The following is a 24,925-nucleotide window of genomic DNA, read 5'->3' on the forward strand; positions in this document are numbered from 1 at the left end:
GTGAGGGTAATGGTGGCATCATGCTGGAATTGGCAGAAATGGCAGAGGATGATTCTTTGAATGCAGAGGCTGGTGAGGTGAAAAGTTAGGACAAAGGGGGCCCTATCATGGTTCTGGAAGGGAGGGAAAGGGGTGAGGGCAGAGGTGCAGGAGATGGGTTGGAAACGGCTGAAGGCCCTGTCAACCACTGTGGGTGACAGAGGGGAGGCCTCGGTTAAGGAAAAAGGAAGACATGTCAGGAGCATCATTTTGGAAAGCAGCATCATCAGAACAGATGTGACAGAAGTGGGAGAATGGGATTGAGCCTTTACAGAAAGCAGGGTATGAGGAGTTGTAGTCCAGATTTGCAAAGCAGTTCCCCAAAATATGTTCAAAGGGCTGTAAAAATAAACTCAACCTGTATTTGATAAAAATGGCACTTCAATCCACCTCATTTTATAGACCATCGCTTAATCCAGAGAACAAGTAACACCCAGGTCTATGCCAATCCTCCTGTCAATAGTGCATGAGATAGGCAGTGCATGGGATAGGCAGACCATCACTTGATGCCTCATTTGAAAGACAGTATCTCTACCAATTACAGTACAGAAAACCACTTAAAAACAATAATTTGCAATCAAGTCTCTCTACAGACCCTCCTAGCACATGATGAACAGCACTGTTTTGTTTGCTCCAGAACTTTCTATTTAGGTCCTGTCAATTACTGGTCCTGATCACAAATAGGTTAAGTAAAAGTCAGATGGGAAGTCAAAGACACATATACAAATGGAAGGTACGAGAGATAATGTCAAACAGGAAGTAATAATTGGATTCTTGAAAACCTGTAGATAAGATTTTTGAAAGCCTGTAGATTGCAGGAGGAAGGCAAGATCGAAGGCTGTTAGAAATTTTGTAATTTTGAGTTCCTGGTAATGGATAGAAGACAGAGTGTGATGGCTTTCAATCTGAAAACTTTGCGATGCTGTGGTGGAGGTGGAGGAAAAGAGCAAGTAAGGCAGCATAGCTGCAGCTCAGGAAGAAATAAAGCTCAGAGGAGCAGTATAAACAATATAAATAAAAAAGGTAAAGGCAAGAAATTCAGCTTTGACATGCTTCCTTTGACTAGAATAATAGAACTCCATTCTCTGTGCTTATACCTGAATACCTGTAGAGAAATATTCAACTGCACTGCATGCATCTACCTGTAATGACATGGTGACTGTCCTCCTCAGAGTTTCAACACTAGTGAGATTGCAAGTGCTGACTGGGCAAATAGTACACTTCTTTTCTCAAATTTGGCTCCATCAAAAGCAATGAGGATCAGGTTGCGTGGAGGCTAAGGTTACACTTTCTTCAGGGGAGATAAGACCTTAAGGTCAAAAGACGTAGGAGCAGAAGTAAGCCATTTGGCCCATCGAGTCTGCTCCACCATTCAATGAGATCATGGCTGATCTGATAATCCTCAGCTCCACTTTCCTGCCTTTTTCCCATAACCCTCGATTCCCTTACTGATTAAAAATCTGTCTATCTCAGCCTTGAATATACTTAATAACTCAGCCTCTACAGCCCTCTGGGGTAACGAATTCCACAGATTCACTACCCTCAGGGAAGAAATTCTCCCTGATCTCTGTTTTAAGTGGGCATCCCCTTACTCTGAGTTTATGTCCTCTGGTCCTAGGCTCTCCCACAAGGGGAAACAGCCTCTCAGCATCTACCCTGTCAAGCCCCCTAAGAATTTTATGTTTCAATAAGGTCGCTTCTCATTCTTTGAAACTTCAATGAGTACAGGTCCAACCTACTCAACCTCTCCTCATAAGAAAATCAATACATACCTGGGATCAACCTTGTAAACCTTCTCTGGACTGCCTCCGATGTCAGTATATCTTCCCTTAGATAAGGGGACCAAAACCGTTCACAGTATTCTAGGTGTGGTCTAACTAGTGCCTTATATAGTTTTAGCAAGACTTCCCTAATTTTATACTCCATTCCCTTTGAAATAAAGGGAATTTGCATTGCCTATTACCTGCTGAACTTGTATGCTAGCTTTTTGAGATTCATGCACGAGGACCCCCAAATCCCTGTGCTGCAGCTTTCTTCAGTCTTTCTCCATTTAAATAACATTCAGCTCCTCTATACTTCCTTCCAAAGTGCATAACCTCATACTTTCACACACTATATTCCATCTGCCATGTTTTTGCCCACTCACTTAACCTATTTCCCTCTGTAGGCTCTTCACCACTTGCCTTCTCGCCTATTTTCGTGTCATCTCCAAATTTGTCGATAGAACATTCATTTCCCTCATCCAAGTCATTAATATATATTGTAAATAATTGTGGCCCCAGCACTGATCCCTGTGGCACTCCACTAGTTACAGGTTGCCATCCTGAAAATGCCGCCATATCCCCAACTCTGTCTTCTATTAATTAGCCAGTCCTCTATCCATACTAATATACTGCCCCAACACCATGGGCTCTGAGCCTTATATGTGTGGCACCTTATCGATGATGGCATCATGGTGATCTCACTGGACTAGTAATCCAGAGGCCTAGGCTAATTCTCTGGGATAATTATAGCATTGACAATTCTTCTCTTAGTGCCTTTCCACTACAACTCAACTAATATTGGTGCGTCACCAATTGATTGGCACAAGTTCATATCCTGTGATGTACCCATCATACTGACTTAATTTCAGCTCAAAGATTCAAGCTGGCTATAACATGGCTCAGAATATTTGATGGATGATTGTAAATCTGCATTTACTAAGGTATTCAATGTTACGAATTAGTACTTGAGGGGTCAATTAACCTCTTGTGAAAGTCTGAATCCTACGCAGTAACCCAAAATAATCCTTTTCCAAGTGATGGAGAGAGGCAAAGAGAGAAAACACAGATTTTCAATTTACAAAGTAAAATGATAAACTTCTAAAACTAATTACTGCATATTTAAATAAAAGGTAACACTCATTACTAAAGGTAATCTACAAATAATTTGTTCCATGTCTCATTTACAGAGCATCAACTAATAGCCAATGTTACTCACATTGCACTTGCAGTAAGTAATTAAAACAGGACATGGCTGTGCAAAGTGCAAATGAAATTTAGCATTCAGTGGGTTAAAGTTATGTTCAACATACAACTGCCACAGATCCAGTTTTCAATGTTGGCTAACAAATGGGATAACTTAGTCTCAGGTATGAAATCAGCACCAACCCCTGGTAACTAGAGTCATCCTATTGTTTTCTATTCTATTCTTTCCTCAAAAATGGCCACCTCTACATAGAAAGGGGAGAAGAAAACTAAAATTCACACTTTTTAAAATGCAATCTTACTGAAATTCCACACTTACAGAATTTAGCCAGTAAGATTATAAAAAAACAACATTTTTATTCTTTGCATCATTACTCTTGGCTAGATATTACTTTTTGCAATTTTAGCTTAATGAATTCAGCTCATCTTGCTGTTACTGGCCATACTCAATTGTGAGCTTAACTTTAAACTTATAAGCTTTAAAATCGAAGTTAAACATAATGTTTCTCCCTCTCTCCAAATCACACACCAACTCATTACTGTGTCCTATCCTTCACCTAATACTAGTTTCCTAGAGATAGAAACACTACTAATTTTTCCTCCTTAAATAAGCTATATCTAAAAGATTCTGTGCATATCAGAATGTGGGCAGCACTAACAAAACCACATTTATTGCCCATCCACGGTTATCCTGAGAACATGGTGAGAGGACATCATGAACCAATGCAATTCTTATGGTAGTACTACTTCCAAGATTATGCCACTGAATCTCTTACATCTTCCTACTAGGAGCATATTGAAGAGTAATCTCAGACAGCCAGGTTCAGCAACTGGCTGCACCCTGCCACACATTAAAAGTTAAATGATATTTGAACATAACTTTTTAATCACAATAAGCACTACTGGATGTCAGTTACAGAACATAAACTGCGTGTGACAGTATATTCTCCAGATAATAAATACCTGCTTTCCCCTTCCTTCCACTTTTCTCTCCTCCTCTCCGAAATGTAGGAACTACTGCTGAGACAGTTCTGTGGGTGCTGGTAGCCTCCAATAAGTATCTTGCCTAACCGGCTACTGGTCTGTAGACACTCATGATCAATCAACTTTGCAGCATTGCAGCCCAGCCCCATCAACCACACCTAGACATAAATGCATAGTTGAGCAGGTGTGGGAAACCTGGCTTGAATTTTCCTTTCATAAATCCAGGGATGCTGGGCCCAATTGCAATACCCTAGATAGTATGGTTAAGATCAGCTGATTCAGCACAGATCAGAAATCAAACATGGGAGTCTCTGCTTTTCTACAAAACACGTGAATCATTATTTCGGCCTCAAATTCTTCCAATTACATCCAATCAGCAATGTGGTTTTTCCACAATGTGGTGAAGATCATTAATACAATATCAGTTTTGCATTGATGCAAGTTCTACGTGTGTTAATGTCAGAACAGTAGTGTATACTTAATCAGTATTCAATTCCTATTGAGACTTATGATGTTCTTATTTAAATTCCGTTATCTTTACAGCCACAGCTTCTTGCTGCAGAAGTGAACATTGCTATGAATGAGTACAAAAGCATTAAAGGACAGAGGTAGAAGACATCCATCATCACCAGGCAAGCTCCTGGTCTCAACTGAGAATTGTACACAAAATAGGCAGCCAGTTTGCACCAGTGCTGAAGCTGCACACTTCAGGCTTACAGGCATGTGGGATACCTACATGAAGGTGACTTCTCACGTGCCTAGGTAAATGCCCAAATTCAGACATTGCACAAGTATCTGGTTACTTTTCTAAAAGGAAAATCAGCAGTTTGGGAAAGATGGATGAACTCAAGCAGCAAAGGAAGTGAAACACTGAGGATTGAGGTCCCAAGCCCTAATGCTGATTGCAGGCAATTATTGGCACAGTATGAAAACTAGCCCTCATTGAAGGACTGCCGTATGTGCCAGAGCTAATTTTCTAGTAATCACCTCCTCTTGTCAATGGAGCATCAAAGGTGAATGTTTACTCCTGAAATCCAATTACTTAACCCTCACTATCAAAATAAAAATTCAAAAACTGCAGCTTACAGTAAGGCACAGTTCAAATACAGTTGCTTAATCAGCTTCAAAGTGCAGTTTTATGCAGAGTGACACCAACAGCACAGGTTCAATTCCTGTACTAGCTGAGGTCATCCATGGAGGCCCCGCCTTCTCAGCCTCACCCCCTTGCCTGAGGTGTGATGACCCTCAGGTTAAACTTACCACCAGTCATTTCTCTCTAATAAAAGAGCAGCCTAAAGTCCTCTGGGAATACAGCGACTTTTATTTCACTAAGTGAGACACATTTCAGTGTTCCTCCAGAGTCACATGAGTACCAGTGGGGCATTTACTACAAAATAAATATTTGTTTTACAGCTTTTTGCAAGGGAACAGGATGAATCAGCACAGGTTATGCAGAGTCCTTTTTATTTCATAATAACATAAGAAATCAGAGGAGTAGGGTCATTTGACCCTTTGAGCCTGCTCCACCATTCAATAAGATCAAGATTCAAAAAAATTAGCAAGCACTACAAACTTGTCTGCCTCGCTATATTGCCTGATTCAGGTCAAAAAATTGCTCCCAGACTTCAGTAAATACAAATCCAAAAGACTTGCAGATGCAGCTACATTGGTTAAATCTGTAAGATTACCCAATGCTTTAAGTCAAAGTTGAGGAAGGCTCCAGGCTGAATTCCCAGTTAACTGGCTACAATGGGGTTAAGCAGTACTCAGCTAAGCAAGGGTGGGGGTGGAGAATCTGCTCCTTATTACTAGACAAGAACTCCTTCTCAGATATATGCACACCTAGGAGTTGAGTAAGGACAGATCAGACTTAGTTGTAAAGTACCATGTCGTCGCATCCACAATTAAACAACCTTCCAACAATCTAAATGAAATGTAGGCTAATATATGAAAGATAGACGCTTACTTGGGCATGTTGACATCCCAGGCGAATAGCACTTTCAAGAGCAGAGAGAATAAAACTGGAATGGGGAGATGAAAGTCTACCATGGATGACTTGTCCCTGATCTTTATTTTCCACTCTCTTAACTACAAAGTGCCTGACCTTAGCATCAATGCGGATCATCTTGATTAAAAATGGCAATCAAACAGGGATAGAACAGGGGAATAGGACCTGGCTGGATTGTTTTACAGAGAGCTTGCATGGACTCGAGGAAGCCACTGGCCCTATCATGTGCCATAGCGACTATGAACACACATGAATTGGAGGCAAAATGCAAGGTCACACCAGTGAGTCCCCATGCAATAAGTCATGGAGACCTGACCAGTGTTGCAGGTATTCCACTACAGAATCTCTACAATGTTTTGAAAGCAGCAAAGGGAGTTTAGTACTCCAAATTTTTAAGCAACCAAGATACTGTTGGAGTAGACGAACAGCATTTATTAACACATTCTACGTAATTCTCACAATGAAACAGAAAATAATTACACATAATGTAAATTAGAATTTCATTTTAGCTGCAATTGCTAAGATCTTTAATTTAATCATGATGTATAAAAGAGTTCCAAGTCATTCAATTCAAATACTTGGCCTTTTTCTGAACTGAGGCAGTGACATTGTGGTTTTGTCACTGAACTAGTTAATATTCCAGAGGCCGAGGGTAATGCTCTGGGGACCAGGGTTTGAATCCCACCACGGCAGGTGGTGACATTTGAATTCAATAATAAATCTGGAATAAGTCTAATGATGACCATGGAACCATTGTCGATTATCATAAAAACCCATCTGGTTCACCCTTGTCCTTTAGGGAAGGAAATCTGCCATCCTTACCTGGCCTGGCCTATGTGTGACTCCAGGCTCACAGCAATGTGGTTGACTCTTAAATGCCCTCTTAAATGGCCTAACAAGCCACTCAGTTCTCAAGAGCAATTAGGGATTGGCAATAAATGCTGGCTGAGCCAGCAGCACCCCCATCTCATGAACCCTTGGTACAGTTACTTTTTTTTTTAGGCGTTTAACAGTTATTTAAATTGTGCCAGCTGTTGCTGAGTTAGTACTGCTCTCGCCCGAGTCAGAAGCCCACTCCACGACTTGATCACAAACTCAAGGCTGACATTCCAGTGTAGTACGGAGGGAATGCTACATTATTGGAGGTGCCATCTTTCAGATGAGATGTTAAACCAAGGCCCCATCTGCTCTCTCAGTTGGATGTAAAAGATCCCATGGCACCATTTCAAAGAGGAGCGGAATCAACATTAAAAAAAGAGATTATCTGGTCATTATCACATTACTGTGTGGGGGAGCTTGCTGTGTGCAAATCGACTATTGTACTTTCTAAAACAGTGATTACACTTCAAAAAAGTGCTTCATTGACTCTAAAGCACTTTTGGATGTCCTAGGATTGTGAAAGGCACTATATAAATGCATTTTTTTTTTAGAAAAGAGTTTGAAGCCTTTGGAGAGACAGATTTACATTGGTAGTAGAAAAAGGCAATGTTATTCTAGACAATGCAGCCATTCCAAACTATTTAGTATTTGCTATCCCAGAAGTAGTTAGTGAAGCTTAATAATTACAACAGAAATCTAGTAAGGAATTCAGAGAAACTGGAGAAACTGTATTACTCAAGGTGAGAATGTGGACCTCGCTATCGCAGGGAGTGGTTGAAGCAAATAAATAGATGCATTTAAGGGGAAGCTAGACAAGCAAATGAGGGAGAAGGGAATAGAAGTTCATGTTAGTAGATTTAGATGAGGAAAGATGGGAAGAGAGTAAAGTATATGGTTGCCAATCCTCCCGGAATGGCCAGGGCTCTCCTGGAATTGACATCAATCTCCTCGTGGCCAAAGAAAGCAATACGGGATATTTTAGAACAACATTTTAAACAAATCAGTCCCATAATTCGTCCTCAGCATCCATGGGAAAGAACCACAACTCCCAACATGAGGTTTTGCCACATGATGATATTACATCCAGCACAGTGCAGTCCAATCAAATTCAAACCTTAAACTGAAAAAAAAAGAGCCAGGAAGACTCCTATTGGCTGGGACTTTAGCAAGCTGTGATGAGATCGGTGGGGCTTGAATTTTATTGAGGGAATGGGCGCAAGCAGCAAGTATTAGTTTGGGTGCGATTGGTGTGAGAGGGGGTTCGGATCACTTCATTTTCTCCATCTGTGCTTTTAATGAAAGAGAAAAAAATTACTTTCTTGTCAGTTTTAGCTTTTAATATTCCTGTTTGAAACCATGGCATTGGACTGTGTATCAAGCTCTTAAGAGTGAGTAAAGCTTTTTTTTCTCTCCTTCAAACTTAAATCATTATTCACCCTTGCTGCAAATTTGTCCAATTAAAGTTGGTTTGTTTTCCTCTCTCAAGCTCCCTTAGAACCTGCTCACGCCATGCCGCCAGCTTTCCTTGACTTCACTTCCGCCAACATCTCCCAGAATATGCCCAGCCAGAGTTGGCAACCCTAGAGGAGCACAAATGCTGACATGGACCGGTTCAGCTGAATGGCTTGTTTGTATGCCATATATCCTATGTCCTGTGTAACAACAACCTATGGCACCTTTAATGTAATAAACTGTCCCAATGTGCTTGACAGAAACATTATAACATTAAGTATGGCACTGAGCCACCTTTGGAGATTTTGGGTCAGATAACCAAAAGCTTGGACAAAGATATGTCTTAAAGTCTGGAGATAACAAAGGTATGAATGCAGAAGAACTGCGACAATGTTATGTTACTATTCTTTTGTTTTAGCTGCTTAATAGGTTTGCTTAACAGTTAAAGTCCAACTCAGCCTAGTCTACTGCTATTTTGTCATCCTCCAGAGATTAGGATAAAATCACTGGTTGGTATATTCAATTTTCTATTCAATCCATAGGCATGCTACAAATTTACCTAGGTATCTGCAGAAGTGAAATCTCTTTACTGATAAATGGGGAGCAATGAGAGCAATCTGAAACAAACCAGCCTAAAACACCTGGAAAACCAAAAATTGCAATAATTTCTTCCGAATCAGATCTATTAGTCGTCTACATCACTTCAAATCTCTCATAATTTCAACTCCCCAATAGCTTAGTGAGTGGAAGAAATGCCCAGTGTGGTACAGAATCACACAGGCCAGAAGATCACAGATGTAATTCTCAGCCTGTGTTGCGTTAACTAATTGCATCTTAAATAAATAGCAGATGGAGCACTAGAAATGCCCTCAGTAATCAATGGCAGGGTTGTCCAGCCCTGTGGCAAGCGGGACCCACCGTGGGCGAGGCAGCGCCTCAGCCAGAAGTCCACTGACTTGCGGCGGTACCGGAAAATCCCGCCCAATATGTTTGGTTGGTTGTTGATTAGAGATTCAAGGAGGACTGGGTTTCATTCTGCATTAACAAGAGTGTGAAACAAACATCCTCTTTGCTACTGACAAAACATCGTTATGGTATATAAATATATTAGTGCAGTATATTTAATAATTTTGAGACTTCAAAATATTAGTACAGAGAAGGGGAACAAAGTGCTGAATGTAGTCAATTCTAGGATCTCATCTGACGATTGCATATCTGTGAAAATATCAACAACGAAAAAACAGGGTGTGGAGAACGGAGGAAAGTTCTTTTTCTCCTTTGCAGTTTAAAACTGAATTGCAGTCCAATATTCCCTGTTAGTTTGGCTGGATTAGCGCTCAATCAATCTTTTTAAGAGGATGATGGAAACCTCTCAAAATATATGCTGGATGTAGATTTCATGGAAATACACAGAGTATTTTGTCATAAAGCTGCAGTAATGGCACAACTGTTCTTAATCCGTGTGCGTACCTAGGGCATGAACAGCTGGGGTTGGCACAAAAGAGAATCAAGACCTTCACATATTATTTATTACAAATAACTTAAGTAATAAAGGGAAAGAATCCAGACTAATTAATGAGTGCTACCAAGCTGCATTTTTCTCCCAAGACATGCATTTAATTTAAGCTTGACGAATTCACTCATCTGGCAACCACCATTACTGAGAATATTCAGTATTCTCACTGGACCTATACCATTGAAATACACTTTAAAAGGTTTGACAAACCCCTTGATCAATAAATTGTCCAGTTGTTATATGAAAGGTGTTAATTAAGTGTAAATAGTTTTAGCTCAAACAAGTCACACAACCACCACCAGTGGCAGACATGCACCATCCGCAAGACAAGATCTACGCACAACACCTCAGGGTGCCTTCCACAGTCAAGGAGAATATGAAAATGTCACACACTGCTCATTATCCTTTATCAAATCCTATTTAAAAATGCCTACAGTGGTTTGGGTACAAACCTCATATTATGCTTTACTGAAACTTTAATGAAACTGTTATTACGTCAGGTTTACTTTGATCCAGAATGCAGTCGCCAAAAGGAGTGAACAATGAACAATTGTATCTGCATCTGTTTCTCTTACCGTACAGGCCCGCTGATCCCAGCTCCCAGCTTCTGAGTCCAATTAATTGCGTACTCATCTAATATGGAGGATTCCTGATAAGGGAGAATAATAGCATCAGCAGAGAATTTATCCCTAATCACGGAGGCTGGAAAGATATTCCCAGATCAGCTTTAGTTTATAATATACACACACCCGTTACAGGTATGCCAAAGTACATAGCACGCAATGTATCAGAGTATAATCAATCACCTATGGCATTGCTTATGGTGAAAAAAAGATCTGATCTGTAACTGTCTCTACCATTTTCCAATTCTTTGATACTTGGTTGCCCACCTTTCTCGGTCTCTCCCTAACCCCAGCTTCTTCTCTATGATGATCACACACTTTCTCCATGCAATAATCTACATTCTGCACAGCTTTTATCCCAGTTTTTATTTTAATCTTTAAACTCTCCTCCCCCAGTGTCTTTCATCTTGAGTGCCTTCAATATTTCTTTACCAATGTATTTCATTTTGATTTCTTACTTTTAACCCCTCTGTTTTCAATAAATTGGTATGCAACATTGATCACATTATATATGGGAGTAGCTGTCAGAGAATCACAGAGTGCAGAAGAGGCCTTTCGACCCATCGAGTCTGCACCGACACGTGAGAAACACCTGACCTACTTACCTAATCCCATTTACCACTTGGCCCATAGCCTTGAATGTTATGACGTGCCAAGTGCTCATCCAGGTACTTTTTGAAAGGATGCGAGGCAACCCACTTCCACCACCCTCCCAGGCAGCACATTCCAGATCGTCACCACCTTCTGGGTAAAAATGTTTTTCCTCACATCCTCCCCTAAACCTCCTGCCCCTCACCTTGAACTTATGCCCCCTCGTGACTGACCCTTGAACTAAGGGGAACAGCTGCTCCCCATCCACCCTGTCCATGCCCCTCATAATCTTGTATACCTCGATCAGGTCGCCCCTCAGTCTTCTCTGCTCCAATGAAAACAACCCAAGTCCATCCAACCTCTCTTCATAACTTAAATGTTTCATCTCAGGCAACATCCTGGTGAATCTCCTCTGCACCCCCTCCAGTACAATCGCATCCTTCCTATAACACATCCTTCCTATAACAATACATTGACATCCTTCCTGTCAAAGAGACACTGCAACATGGACCATTGAGACAGAAGGTGGGGGCTAAGAGAGAGATGGTGGAGCACAAATGCAATAAATTGGTGTCGAGTTTGTACTATAGGAGGGAGGGTACTGTATTTTAACAGTGTGGACCTAGGAGTAATCAATGGCTCTTTGGCATGGGGGCAACAGAGTTTGGGAACACTTGGCACAATTGCAGTCTGAGATCTGAGTTATAACAGCAGGTTAGAATGAAGAGTGGATGACAGTCATGATAGACAGAGTTCATGGGATAGGCTAAGGGTTCTGATGTCTGGAACTATTTGAAGGAGTAGAAGCAGTAAAAGAGGAGTCCGGAAATTGGGCACATTCAAAGTTGATGATTGCACGATGTTCAGCACCATTCACGACTCCTCAAATTCTGAAGCAGTCCATGTTAAAATGCAGCAATACCTGGACAATATAAGCGCATAAACAATGCAAGAGTACAAAATTATTTTTTCCTTTTCTTCCTCTCCACTTTGGTCTCTCTTTTTCTCCTTCTCTGTTTGCCCATGTCATTTTCTATCTCCTTCCTGCTTTATCTCTCAGTTCTTTCTCCTTTACTTCATGCTCTTGCTCTATCTTGCTTTTCCTTTCACTGTCATTCTACTCCTTCGTCTTCTGTTCTCTATCATCTCTCAATCTCCACCTTTGGTTCTTAGGAGTCTGGGAAGAACTTGGGCTGGGTGGACAAGGAGGAGGATGCAGTGAGGGCAAGAATCACCTGAGCTGACAGGGTATATTCAGATACACTAGGGGCATCACTGCAGGAGTTCCTCAGTGCAGTGTCCTACGCCCAACCATCTTCAGCTGTTTCACCAATGACCTTCCTTCCATCATAAAATCAGATGCTCACTGATGATTGCACAATGTTCAGCGCCATTCACGACTCCTCAAATTCTGAAGCAGTCCATGTTAAAATGCAACAAGTCCTGGACAATATCCAGGCTTGGGCTGACAAGTGGCAAGTAATATTCGTGCCACACAAGTGCCAGGTAATGACTATCTTCAACAAGAGAGAATCTAACCATCATCCCTTGACATTAAATGGCAAAACCATCGCTGAATCCCCCACAATCAACATCCTGGGTTACCATTGACCAGAAACATATAAATACTGTGGATACAAGAGCAGGTCAGAGACTAGGGATCCTGCGGCAGTGACTCACCTCCTGCCTCCCCTAAGCTTGTCCACAACCTACAAGACACAAGTCAGGAGTGTGATGGAATTCTCTCCACTTGCCTGGACGAGTGCAGCCCCAACAACACTCAAGAAGCTTTACACCGTCCAGGACAAAGCAGCCCGATTGATTATTTGTGAAAGGGGTGCCATTCATTCCCTCCACCACCAACGAGCAGTGGCAGCAGTGTGTACCATCTACAAGCTGCACTGCCGAAACTCACCAAGGCTCCTTAGACAGCACCTTTCAAACCCATGACTGCTATCATCTAGAAGGACAAGGGCAGCAGATGCAGGGAACACCACCACCTGGAAGTTCCCCCCCAAGCCACTCACCATCCTAACTTGGAAGTATATCACTGTTCCTTCGCTGTCATTGGGTCGAAATCCTGGAACTCCCTCCCTAACAGCACTGTGGGTGTACCTACACCACATGGACTGCAGCGGTTCAAGAAGGCAGCTCACCCACCACCTTCTCAAGGGCAATTAGGGATGGGCAATAAATGTTGGCCTAGCCAGCGATGTCCACATCCCATAAAAGAGTTAAAAAAAACAGAATCTGGGAAACAGGAAGCAGATGAGAGAGCCACAGATGTGTTTAAAGACATGTCTGTAAACACAGAGTCTGGTTGAGTAACTACATGGTTGGCAAGTGGTCAGGTGAACTGGAAAATGCTTGCTGCATCCAGGGAGGACACATCTGCAGCATGATCCTCTGAACGGAATAATTCTTGACATTTAATTTCACCTCTAACCCTGCAGTCAGATTTCTCTCCAGCTGCATCAAGATTGCATTATTCCTTTGCCCTGTAATTGATTTAGGGAATGGGATAAAATGGAAATGTGCCCAAATGCTGATCAATTTTCGTAACAATGCCGATAACCCAGGAGCTCCCAATGTTTAAACCTGGACTGTGCAAAAATGAGTCAAAAGAATATTCCAGAGAAAGAATAAGCAGAGTGAAAGGTGAAATTGATTCTGAGACAACTTTAATAGCCAGGGTGAGATTTGATTATAAAAGCCACATCACCACAGGGTGAGGCAAGTGGAGTAAAGTATAACCAGGCAGGGAGGCTTCATGTCACCACCCCTCAGCCAGATTTCACGGCCATGATGTTCATGCAACATCTACAATAAGTTCATAGATTAGAAGGCCTTGTTTGTGAGTGAACAGATATTCTGGAGAGAGATCTAGAGAGGGGCATTAATAGCTGAATCACTGGCAAAGTCCACAGGGTCAGCATCGGGAAGGGCGAGTCGGACAGGAGGAGATTGGCAAGATCAGCCCTCAGCCAGCCTGCTGAGCAGTAGTATCAGCGAGAGAATGGAGTCAGGCAGTTGTGGTTGCTGGTCAATGGGCCATTCGGAGAATGCCAAGAGAGGCACAGAAAGAAACTGTAGGCTTCTCTAAGAGGGAGTCAAGCCTGGGACAGTGGCAAGAAGAATGAGAAGTACTTAAGGGCAAAACACATGCACGCTACATCATTACCACCATATGTCAGAGATTATGCTGTTGCAAGGGAGGGAGTTTGCTGGGGTGAAGAAACAGAGGAGATGTGCATATGTTCAGTGAAAGAATTTGAAAAATAGCTGTCAGGGATCACCCTCCAGATAATAAATGTTTTTGATTGGTGCTGGAAAGTAAATCCCATTGTTACATAAATTAATCTCTAGATGGAATACAGAGGGCAGCTCTTTACTATTCATTCATTTACAATGTGGCTTTTTATAGTGAAGGCCAAGAAACTGAATATTTCTGGAACAATACATGGTATAATTAAACAGAAGCTTCTGGCAAAGCATTTTAAATTCAGGTCTTTTATTTAGAATTCCCCAATTCAAATCTGCATTTGCAGATAACATCAAATTAGGGGTATGGTTAAAACTGAACAAGGTTGCAACAAAATACAAGACAACATTAATAAGCTTGCAGAATGGGTGTGTAACTGGCAAAGTAATTTCAACATAGGTAAGTATAAGGTGGTGGATTTGGGTAGGTAGAATCAAGGAGGCTGCATACTCCTTGGAAAATAAGAATCTAAATGGGGTAGAGGAGGTACACCACTCAAAGTAGCAACACATGTTAATAAGGCTATAAAAAGCAAACATTGCATCAGGGTTCAATTCTAGAGGGATAGAATTGAAAAGCAGATAAGTTATACTAAACTTGTATCAAGCCTTGGTTAGACCACAGAGTACTGTGCACAGCTCTGGTCTCCATATTATTAAAAAAGTTATAGAAACACTGGAGAAGGTGCAAAAAATATTTACAAGGATGACACCAGAACTGAGAAAAATTGAAAAGATTGGAGTTCTTCTCCCCAGAACAAAAGGCAGCTGGGGGGCAGTCTGAAAGGAGGTCTTTGAAGATTATGAAATGGTTTGATAGCACAGACAGAGACCTCTGGTGGAGACCAAAACTAGTGGCTATAAATACAAGCCATTCACTAAAAAATCCAATTGAGAATTTAGAAAATACTATTTTACCCTGAAGGAAGGGAGGAGACTTGTGTGGCATATGGGTCAGTTGGACTGAAGCCTGTTTCTGTAGTGTATGTTATGTGCGAGTATTGCCAAAAGGAGAAAGGGATTTACAGAAATAATGCCAACATGGTTACCAATGACAACAGCATTTTCCTAGAATACTTCCTATACTAAGCTATCCAAAACCTGTTCTCAGATTACCTCAAAGCCTCTGGACTAGGATGGTGGAAAATCTGATGCAGATTTCATGCTCCCAATCATTACCTTGTGCTAGAAAGTGTAAGTGTATGGATCTTGGATGAAAATATGAGCAAACTAAAGTGTGATGAATTCCCACAGTCAAATAGTCATAATTTGCAAAAAAAGCTACTCTAACTAAAGGCAAACATTCAATCAAGGACCGGCGCCAGAATTAAGACACGAACATTTAGTACGGGAGCTCCTGTTTGTCAATATAATTCTTGGTATGAAATTGAGCATGAAGACCAAAAGGATCTTGTGCTCAGTGTTAATGTTGACTTAATTGATCTCAACCAGGAGAAATGGTGGAGTGCTACAACTGGCTCTGATGTCAAGGGCTGAGTTTGGGTGGTTTGTGGACATGGGCACAGATGAAGGAAAGTCAAAAAAGACAAGGTTTCTATCTCTCATCACTACACAGAGACTACTTCTGGAAAGTTATGTCTTGATATCAATGGAGGACCAGTTTGGGGTCATCTAGGGTAACCCATGCAGTTGAGCGGACCACTAAAACTCTCTATCTAAACTCACACACATGGAAATGGCTACTTGGGTGAGGCTCATCAAAACTACATCCCAGCACGTATCATCAGAATGTTTAGGAAAGGAGAAAATTCAATTAAAAATTTAATTCAAATAGTTAATATACAAAGGATAATGTTAAAAAGGTGCAGGAATAAGGCTTCTTGGGGGCTGGGATTCTAATTCAGAAGAGTTGCAGTTTTTTCTGCCATTGGGATTTACAGTAGGATGCTAAGCACTACGTTAAAGCGACAGAAAAAAAAAGCAGATACAAAAGTCAAATCAGTAATTCTCTCCATCTCTCACTGTCCATTTCTTTTCTGGAAGCGCGCTTCAATAAGTTCTATAGTTTATTTCCTGAACATTTCCAGAATTATTTTTTACTATTTTTCTGGAGTTGGATTTCAATTGACTCCTTTTCTCTTTGTTCGTGCTCAGCCAAAGGAACCAAGAATAACATAATGGTAGAGAAAATAAACAAGAGCCAAAAAAGTAAATACCCTACACAGACAAAAAAAGAACAACCAAACAATATGCAATGTATAGACTGTAAAAGTCAAAATTCTCAAGCTTGAAGGTCATAAAAAATTATGACTGCAAATTATAAATTTTATGATACTATATTATGAAAATCTCGAATGTCCAATCTCACCAACAGTGACATACCTAAAAATGCTTATTTGAAAAGGTTTAATAGCTTCCATCGCTATCGACGATCTGTTTCAAGTTTTTTCCTGATTCTCTACTGTAACAAGATGCCAGGAAGCACACAAAAATTACATGGGCAACTTTGATTTCCTTTACCCACCAACTGAAGAACTCTTTGCTCCTAACTGCGAATTTGAGATAGGGAACTTATCACAAGGATGCGATAGCATCAATTAGCATGCATGCTGCAAAAGTGTTGATGCATTATTCTATAACTAAAAATTAATCACATTTCATATCCCTGCAGAATTTGGTGCAATTACTCAATGATTTATTTTGAAGTTGCCTAAAACAACTTTGCATTCCCCAGAAACTAGTATTTGAATTTTAAATCAGAGGAAGCATAGTGATAAGTAACACTTTTTAACTAGTGCCTTATCTAAACCAATATGATTGGGAAGATAAAGAGCGAGAGAGAATAGAAAAGCAAAATATTAGGGGACTTTACAGGGTAGATCCTGAGAGAAGTCTCCCCTCGTGGCAGAATCTAGAACTATGGGGCACCGTTTGAAAATAAGGGATCTCCCATTTAAGACGGAGGTGAGGAGGAATTTCTTCTCTTGGAGGGTGTTAGTCTTTGGAATTGTCTTTCCCAGAGAGCAGTAGAGGCTGTATCCTTGAACATATTTAAGGCTGAGTTAGACAATTTTTTGATCTACAAGGGACTCGAGGGTTATGGGAGGCAGGCAAGAAAATGAAGTCACGAACACATTCAGATCAGCCACGATCTTACTGAATGGTGGAACAGGTTCAATGGGCTGAATGGCCTACTCCTGCTCCTATTTAGTATGATCCGAGTTGCTGGTTTGGTTCCTATCCATGTTGCTGAGAACCCCATTTCAGTCACATTATTTGAGGAGGGAAAAATCAGATGGGAATCTCCATACTGCCTTCACTAACAATGCCTGAAAATGACTTGTGTTTGTTCAGGTTTCTACAAGAATATCCATCAAACTCATGTTTTCAAACTTTGATACAGTAAACAACCTAGGGCAAGTGGAAAGGCACATCAAAAAGAATATAAAACAAAAACAGAATTACCTGGAAAAACTCAGCAAGTCTGGCAGCATCGGCGGAGAAGAAATCAGTCAACGTTTCGAGCCTTCATGGCCCTTCGGCAGAACTGGAGCATAGTTAGAAGAAGGGAGAAATATAAATTGGTTTAAGGTGGGTGGGGGGGGGGGGGGGGGGAAGAGACACATTGAGGGTGTGATGATTGTGGAGATGAGCAGATAATCAAAAGATGTCAGAGACAAAAGGGTCAAAGAGGTGTTGAAGGTAGTGGTCTTTGTCTGAGAAAAGTGCTAATTAAGAATGGAAGACAGGATATTCAAAGTACAGCTCTAGTGGGGGTGGGGTGGAAAGACTAAAGGTTTTAGTTTTAGATTTAAAAATAATGGAAATAGGTGGGGAAAGAAGAATCTATATAAATTATTGAAAAAAAAGCGGGGGGGGGGGGGGGGGGGGGGGGGGGGGGAAGAAACGGGGTAGGGATGGGGGGAGGGGGAGTTTAAGATCTAAAGTTGTTGAATTCAATATTCAGCCCGGAGGGCTGTAAAGTGCCTAGTCGGAAGATGAGGTGCTGTTCCTCCAGTTTGCGTTGGGCTTCACTGGAACAATGCAGCAAGCCAAGGACAGACATGTTGGCAAGAGAACAGGGTGGAGTGTTAAAATGGCAAGCGACAGGGAGGTTTGGGTCTTTCTTGCGGACAGACCGCAGGTGTTCCGCAAAACGGTCGCCCAGTTTGCGTTTGGTCTCTCCAATGTAGAGGAGACCGCATTGGGAGCAACGAATGCAGTAGACTAAGTTAGGGGAAATGCAAGTGAAATGCTGCTTCACTTGAAAGGAGTGTTTGGGCCCTTGGACGGTGAGGAGAGAGGAAGTGAAGGGGCAGGTGTTGCATCTTCTGCGTGGGCATGGGGAGGTGCCATAAGTGGGGGTTGAGGAGTAGGGGGTGATGGAGGAGTGGACCAGGGTGTCCCGGAGGGAACGATCCCTACGGAATGCCGTCGGGGGGGTGAAGGGAAGACGTGTTTGGTGGTGGCATCATGCTGGAGTTGGCGGAGGATGATCCTTTGAATGCGGAGGCTGGTGGGGTGATAAGTGAGGACAAGGGGGACCCTATCATGTTTCTGGGAAGGAGGAGAAGGCGTGAGGGAGGATGCGCGGGATATGGGCCGGACACGGTTGAGGGCCCTGTCAACGACCGTGGATGGAAAACCTCGGTTAAGGAAGAAGGAGGACATGTCAGAGGAGCTGTTTTTGAAGGTAGCGTCATCAGAACAGATGCGACGGAGGCGAAGGAACTGAGAGAATGGGATGGAGTCTTTACAGGAAGCGGGGTGTGAGGAGCTGTAGTCGAGGTAGCTGTGGGAGTCGGTAGGCTTGTAATGGATATTGGTGGACAGTCTATCATCAGAAATTGAGACAGAGAGGTCAAGGAAGGGAAGAGAAGTGTCAGAGATGGACCATGTGAAGATGATGGAGGGGTGGAGATTGGAAGCAAAATTAATAAATTTTTCCAGGTCCCGACGAGAGCATGAAGCAGCACCGAAGTAATCATCGATGTACCGGAGAAAGAGTTGTGGGAGGGGGCCAGAGTAGGACTGGAACAAGGAATGTTCCACATACCCCATAAAGAGACAGGCATAGCTGGGGCCCATGCGGCGGGTACCCATAGCCACACCTTTTATTTGGAGGAAGTGAGAGGAGTTAAAGGAGAAATTGTTCAGTGTGAGAACAAGTTCAGCCAGACGGAGGAGAGTAGTGGCGGATGGGGATTGTTGGGGCCTCTGTTCAAGGAAGAAGCTAAGGGCCCTCAGACCATCCTGGTGGGGGATGGAGGTGTAGAGGGATTGGACATCCATGGTGAACTGGGGGCGGTTGGGGCCAGGGAACTGGAAATTGTTGATGTGACGTAAGGTGTCAGAGGAATCACGGATGTAGGTGGGAAGGGACTGGACAAGGGGAGAGAGAAGGGAGTCAAGATAACGAGAAATGAGTTCCGTGGGGCAGGAACAGGCTGACACGATCGGTCTGCCAGGACAGTTCTGTTTGTGGATTTTGGGTAGGAGGTAGAAGCGGGCCGTCCGAGGTTGGGCGACTATCAAGTTGGAAGCTGTGGGAGGAAGATCTCCAGAGGAGATGAGGTCAGTGACAGTCCTGGAAACAATGGCTTGATGAACTCACTGCACTCCGTTCTCTCAGGTCCAACCCCAACATTGTCATCAAACCCGCTGACAAGGGTGGTACTGTTGTTGTCTGGCGCATTGACCTCTACCTCGCGGAGGCTGAGCGTCAACTCGCAGACGTTTCCTCCTACCTCTCCCTGGACCATGACCCCACCACAGAACATCAAGCCATTGTTTCCAGGACTGTCACTGACCTCATCTCCTCTGGAGATCTTCCTCCCACAGCTTCCAACTTGATAGTCGCCCAACCTCGGACGGCCCGCTTCTACCTCCTACCCAAAATCCACAAACAGAACTGTCCCGGCAGACCGATCGTGTCAGCCTGTTCCTGCCCCACGGAACTCATTTCTCGTTATCTTGACTCCCTTCTCTCTCCCCTTGTCCAGTCCCTTCCCAACTACATCCGTGATTCCTCTGACACCTTACGTCACATCAACAATTTCCAGTTCCCTGGCTCCAACCGCTTCCTCTTCACCATGGATGTCCAATCCCTCTACACCTCCATCCCCCACCAGGATGGTCTGAGGGCCCTTAGCTTCTTCCTTGAACAGAGGCCCCAACAATCCCCATCCACCACTACTCGCCTCCGTCTGGCTGAACTTGTTCTCACACTGAACAATTTCTCCTTTAACTCCTCTCACTTCCTCCAAATAAAAGGTGTGGCTATGGGTACCCGCATGGGCCCTAGCTATGCCTGTCTCTTTATGGGGTATGTGGAACATTCCTTGTTCCAGTCCTACTCCGGCCCCCTCCCACAACTCTTTCTCCGGTACATCGATGATTACTTCGGTGCTGCTTCATGCTCTCGCCGGGACCTGGAAAAATTTATTAATTTTGCTTCCAATCTCCACTCCTCCATCATCTTCACATGGTCCATCTCTGACACTTCTCTTCCCTTCCTTGACCTCTCTGTCTCAATTTCTGATGATAGACTGTCCACCAATATCCATTACAAGCCTACCGACTCCCACAGCTACCTCGACTACAGCTCCTCACACCCCGCTTCCTGTAAAGACTCCATCCCATTCTCTCAGTTCCTTCGCCTCCGTCGCATCTGTTCTGATGACGCTACCTTCAAAAACAGCTCCTCTGACATGTCCTCCTTCTTCCTTAACCGAGGTTTTCCATCCACGGTCGTTGACAGGGCCCTCAACCGTGTCTGGCCCATATCCCGCGCATCCTCCCTCACGCCTTCTCCTCCTTTCCAGAAACATGATAGGGTCCCCCTTGTCCTCACTTATCACCCCACCAGCCTCCGCATTCAAAGGATCATCCTCCGCCAACTCCAGCATGATGCCACCACCAAACACGTCTTCCCTTCACCCCCCCGACGGCATTCCGTAGGGATCGTTCCCTCCGGGACACCCTGGTCCACTCCTCCATCACCCCCTACTCCTCAACCCCCACTTATGGCACCTCCCCATGCCCACGCAGAAGATGCAACACCTGCCCCTTCACTTCCTCTCTCCTCACCGTCCAAGGGCCCAAACACTCCTTTCAAGTGAAGCAGCATTTCACTTGCATTTCCCCTAACTTAGTCTACTGCATTCGTTGCTCCCAATGCGGTCTCCTCTACATTGGAGAGACCAAACGCAAACTGGGCGACCGCTTTGCGGAACACCTGCGGTCTGTCCGCAAGAAAGACCCAAACCTCCCTGTCGCTTGCCATTTTAACACTCCACCCTGTTCTCTTGCCAACATGTCTGTCCTTGGCTTGCTGCATTGTTCCAGTGAAGCCCAACGCAAACTGGAGGAACAGCACCTCATCTTCCGACTAGGCACTTTACAGCCCTCCGGGCTGAATATTGAATTCAACAACTTTAGATCTTAAACTCCCCCTCCCCCCATCCCTACCCCGTTTCTTTCCCCACCACCCCCCACCCCCCCCGCTTTTTTTTCAATAATTTATATAGATTCTTCTTTCCCCACCTATTTCCATTATTTTTAAATCTAAAACTAAAACCTTTAGTCTTTCCACCCCACCCCCACTAGAGCTGTACTTTGAATATCCTGTCTTCCATTCTTAATTAGCACTTTTCTCAGACAAAGACCACCACCTTCAACACCTCTTTGACCCTTTTGTCTGTGACATCTTTTGATTATCTGCTCATCTCCACAATCATCACACCACACCCTCAATGTGTCCCCCCCCCCCCCCACCTTAAACCAATTTATATTTCTCCCTTCTTCTAACTATGCTCCAGTTCTGCCGAAGGGCCATGAAGGCTCGAAACGTTGACTGATTTCTTCTCCGCCGATGCTGCCAGACTTGCTGAGTTTTTCCAGGTAATTCTGTTTTTGTTTTGGATTTCCAGCATCCGCAGTAGCTTTTAGCTTTTTGTTTTTATCAAAAAGAATATAGTTCCGGGTTGTGGAAAGACATTAGAACTCTCGACAGAAGTTCGTAAGACACTTGACAGGAGTGTAATCAGACAAAAAATTGACACCAAGTCAATGGAGGAGATATTAGGGCAGGTGTCTAAAAGGTTTGTTTAAGGAAAGGTTTAAAGGTTTAAAAGTTTAAAAGAAGGTTTAGGGAAGGGATTGCAGAACTTATGGCTTATATGGCTGAAGTCATAGCAGCCAACGATGGGTGAAGGGAATGGGAAATGCACAAGAGACCATAATTGGAGGAAAGCTGAGTTCTTGAAGGGTGTAAGCTGGAAGAGGTTACAGAGATGGGATTGGGCAAGGCCATGAAAGGAATAGACTTTCAAATTCTTAGTCTCATGCTCAAGATATTAGGGGATCTGTATCCAATGTAGTTCAGCAAATACAGGCATTACGGATGATGATGCAGAGATGTTGCAGGCTGCAGAGTTTTGGATGAGCTTCTTTATGGAGCATGGAAGATGGGAAGCTAACTAGGAGAGCATTAGAACAGTTGAGTCCAAAGGTTAAAAAAAGCATGGTTACGGATTTCAGGAGCAGACAAACTGAGATAGGAGCAGAGGCAGCCAATATTACTTAAATCTCAGTAGGTAGTCTTTGTTAAGGAAGGGATAAGTGGTTAGAAGCTGAGCCCAAGATCAAATATGAGAATATTTTGGTTCAGCCTGAGTTAGCTGCCTGAGTGGAGTATGGAATCAGCAGCGAGGCAGAGTTTGTTGCGGCATGAAGACAATGGCTTCGGTCTTCTAAATGTTTTAATTAGAAAAAAAAAACCGTAGTTGATCCATAATTCAATGTCTGACAGCACAGAAGTAGTAAATCCATCAATTGGCACAGCTCAATGAAACACAAAACCAATACAAGATGTGCTAACTATAGCCATATGGCTGTATGAAAAAAAGAAATGGAGGTCAGACACTTTCTCACAGGGAAGGGGGACATCTGTGAGAATATCACCAGACAGTTCTCTCCTGTCATGTATTAACAAGAGTGTGGATCATCCAGCTGCTATTATGTTATTTAGTGTGTGACAAGAGGCAAAAAAAATGTTGCCCAGAAGAAACTTGCAAGCACATCTCTGTTCAAAATCCTCTACTGTATTTTTCCACCACCAAGGAGACACCATTATTTCCCACTTGTGCAAGACTTCCAGAATATATGACCCAATGCAGGTAGACTGTGTTCTACAGTCCAATAAAACTTTTCATAGATCATAAACATTTATACAATCACCCATTTATACAAGCACCCATTGACTATCAAGATAGAGCCAATTTTTATTTTATTGCTAGGCCATTGTAATGAACACCTTTGATCCCTTTTATAGTGTAATAACTGAAATGGCAACCATCCATTGAACGCACAGTATAGCTCAACAGAATTCAACACAAGGATATTGACTTCAATATAAAAGAAATTTTATTTTTAAAATTTAAGGGCCAAATAAAACAGCCTAGTATTGAACTCAAAACCTTTTCTTCCACTCTCAGCAAAAATCTGAAGGCTCCTTAATACTCTGCACTTTGAATATTAGTCATGAGTGCCAGCTTAGAAGTATTATTGTGTTAATATGCTGTGGTGAGACAGACAATTACATCTTTGACTTGCACGTTGATACTTGAACATGCTTTCCATGTTACAACCGCACTAGCTATATTACAATTTTTTTTTTTTAAATTGCTTCTACCTCTAATTGCACATCTAGGGCTGACTAACTGTTTTCCACCAAACATCCTAGCATTAAGAATTAATAAGGTAGGTTGTCCCCCACCACTCTAAAGGGTTGCTGGTTCATTATCACCATCAGCAGGAAAATATTTAAAACCATCCAATGACCACTGTACTGGTGACAGGTACATAAATATGAGTTAGGAGGAATAGGCCATTCAGCCCCTCAAGCCCTCTTCACCAGTCAATAAGATCATGGCTGATCTGATTGTGGACTCAACTCCACTTTCTGCCCACTCCCAATAACCTTTGACTCCCATATTTGTCAATAATCCATTTACCTCGGCCTTAAAAATATTCAATGAGCCTGCCACCACCGCTCTCCAGGGAAAAGTGTTCCAAAGGCTCACAATCCTCAAAAGATTTCTTCTCATCTCTGTATTAAATGGGAGACCCCTTATTTTTAAACTATGTCTCCTACTTCTAGTCTCTCCCACAAGGGGAAACATCCTTTTAGCATCTACTCTGTCAAGCCCCTCAGGATCTTAGATGTTTTAATTAAAAAAATAATAAAATGTAATTATAGATTATATTTTAATAATATAATGTAATTCAATCATGAGCCTTGCAAAACCCTTTGAGTGTTCAACTTTGGGCCCATAGAAAACTCAAGGTTAACCCTGAAAAGTACTTTCAATCCCACATCAAGTCAGCCAAAGGACTCACAGCCACTTGCTTACAGCAAAACATATTAATTTAAAAACAACTATAGCTCCATTGACAGTGTTATGATATTTGACTCATCTAGAGTAAGGCCTAAGTGACCATTTGGTTACGGTATGGAACCATATATCAGGGAGTCATTGTCTTCAGCAGAGAAGATGGAAAGGGTATTTCTTTTTAAAGTGAAGATTTAACATCTCATTCCTTTAAATGCTCATTTTAAATGAGTTTCCAAACTGCCTGAATC

At 42.6% G+C, this 24,925-nt stretch overlaps 1 protein-coding gene and 1 long non-coding RNA gene across 4 annotated transcripts in view; one reads left to right on the plus strand and one right to left on the minus strand.

The window, feature by feature from the left end:
• Window positions 1-24,925, plus strand: part of LOC144687835 (uncharacterized) — a 239,690-nt gene that overhangs the window by 202,760 nt on the left and 12,005 nt on the right. The gene's annotated exons all lie outside the window — the stretch shown is intronic.
• mapkapk5 (MAPK activated protein kinase 5) overlaps window positions 1-24,925 on the minus strand; it is a 66,396-nt gene that overhangs the window by 40,622 nt on the left and 849 nt on the right. For all 3 annotated transcript variants that reach the window (XR_013578218.1, XR_013578219.1, XM_078554358.1), the window contains exon 2: window positions 10,420-10,493. Coding sequence is in view for 1 of the 3 variants with exons in the window: in XM_078554358.1 (XP_078410484.1) it covers window positions 10,420-10,493 (74 nt within the window). In the remaining 2 variants the exon portion in view is untranslated. The remainder of the gene's footprint in view (window positions 1-10,419; window positions 10,494-24,925) is intronic.

The sequence above is a fragment of the Cetorhinus maximus genome, chromosome 12, assembly GCF_964194155.1.
Source record: "Cetorhinus maximus chromosome 12, sCetMax3.hap1.1, whole genome shotgun sequence".
Lineage (NCBI taxonomy): Eukaryota > Metazoa > Chordata > Chondrichthyes > Lamniformes > Cetorhinidae > Cetorhinus > Cetorhinus maximus.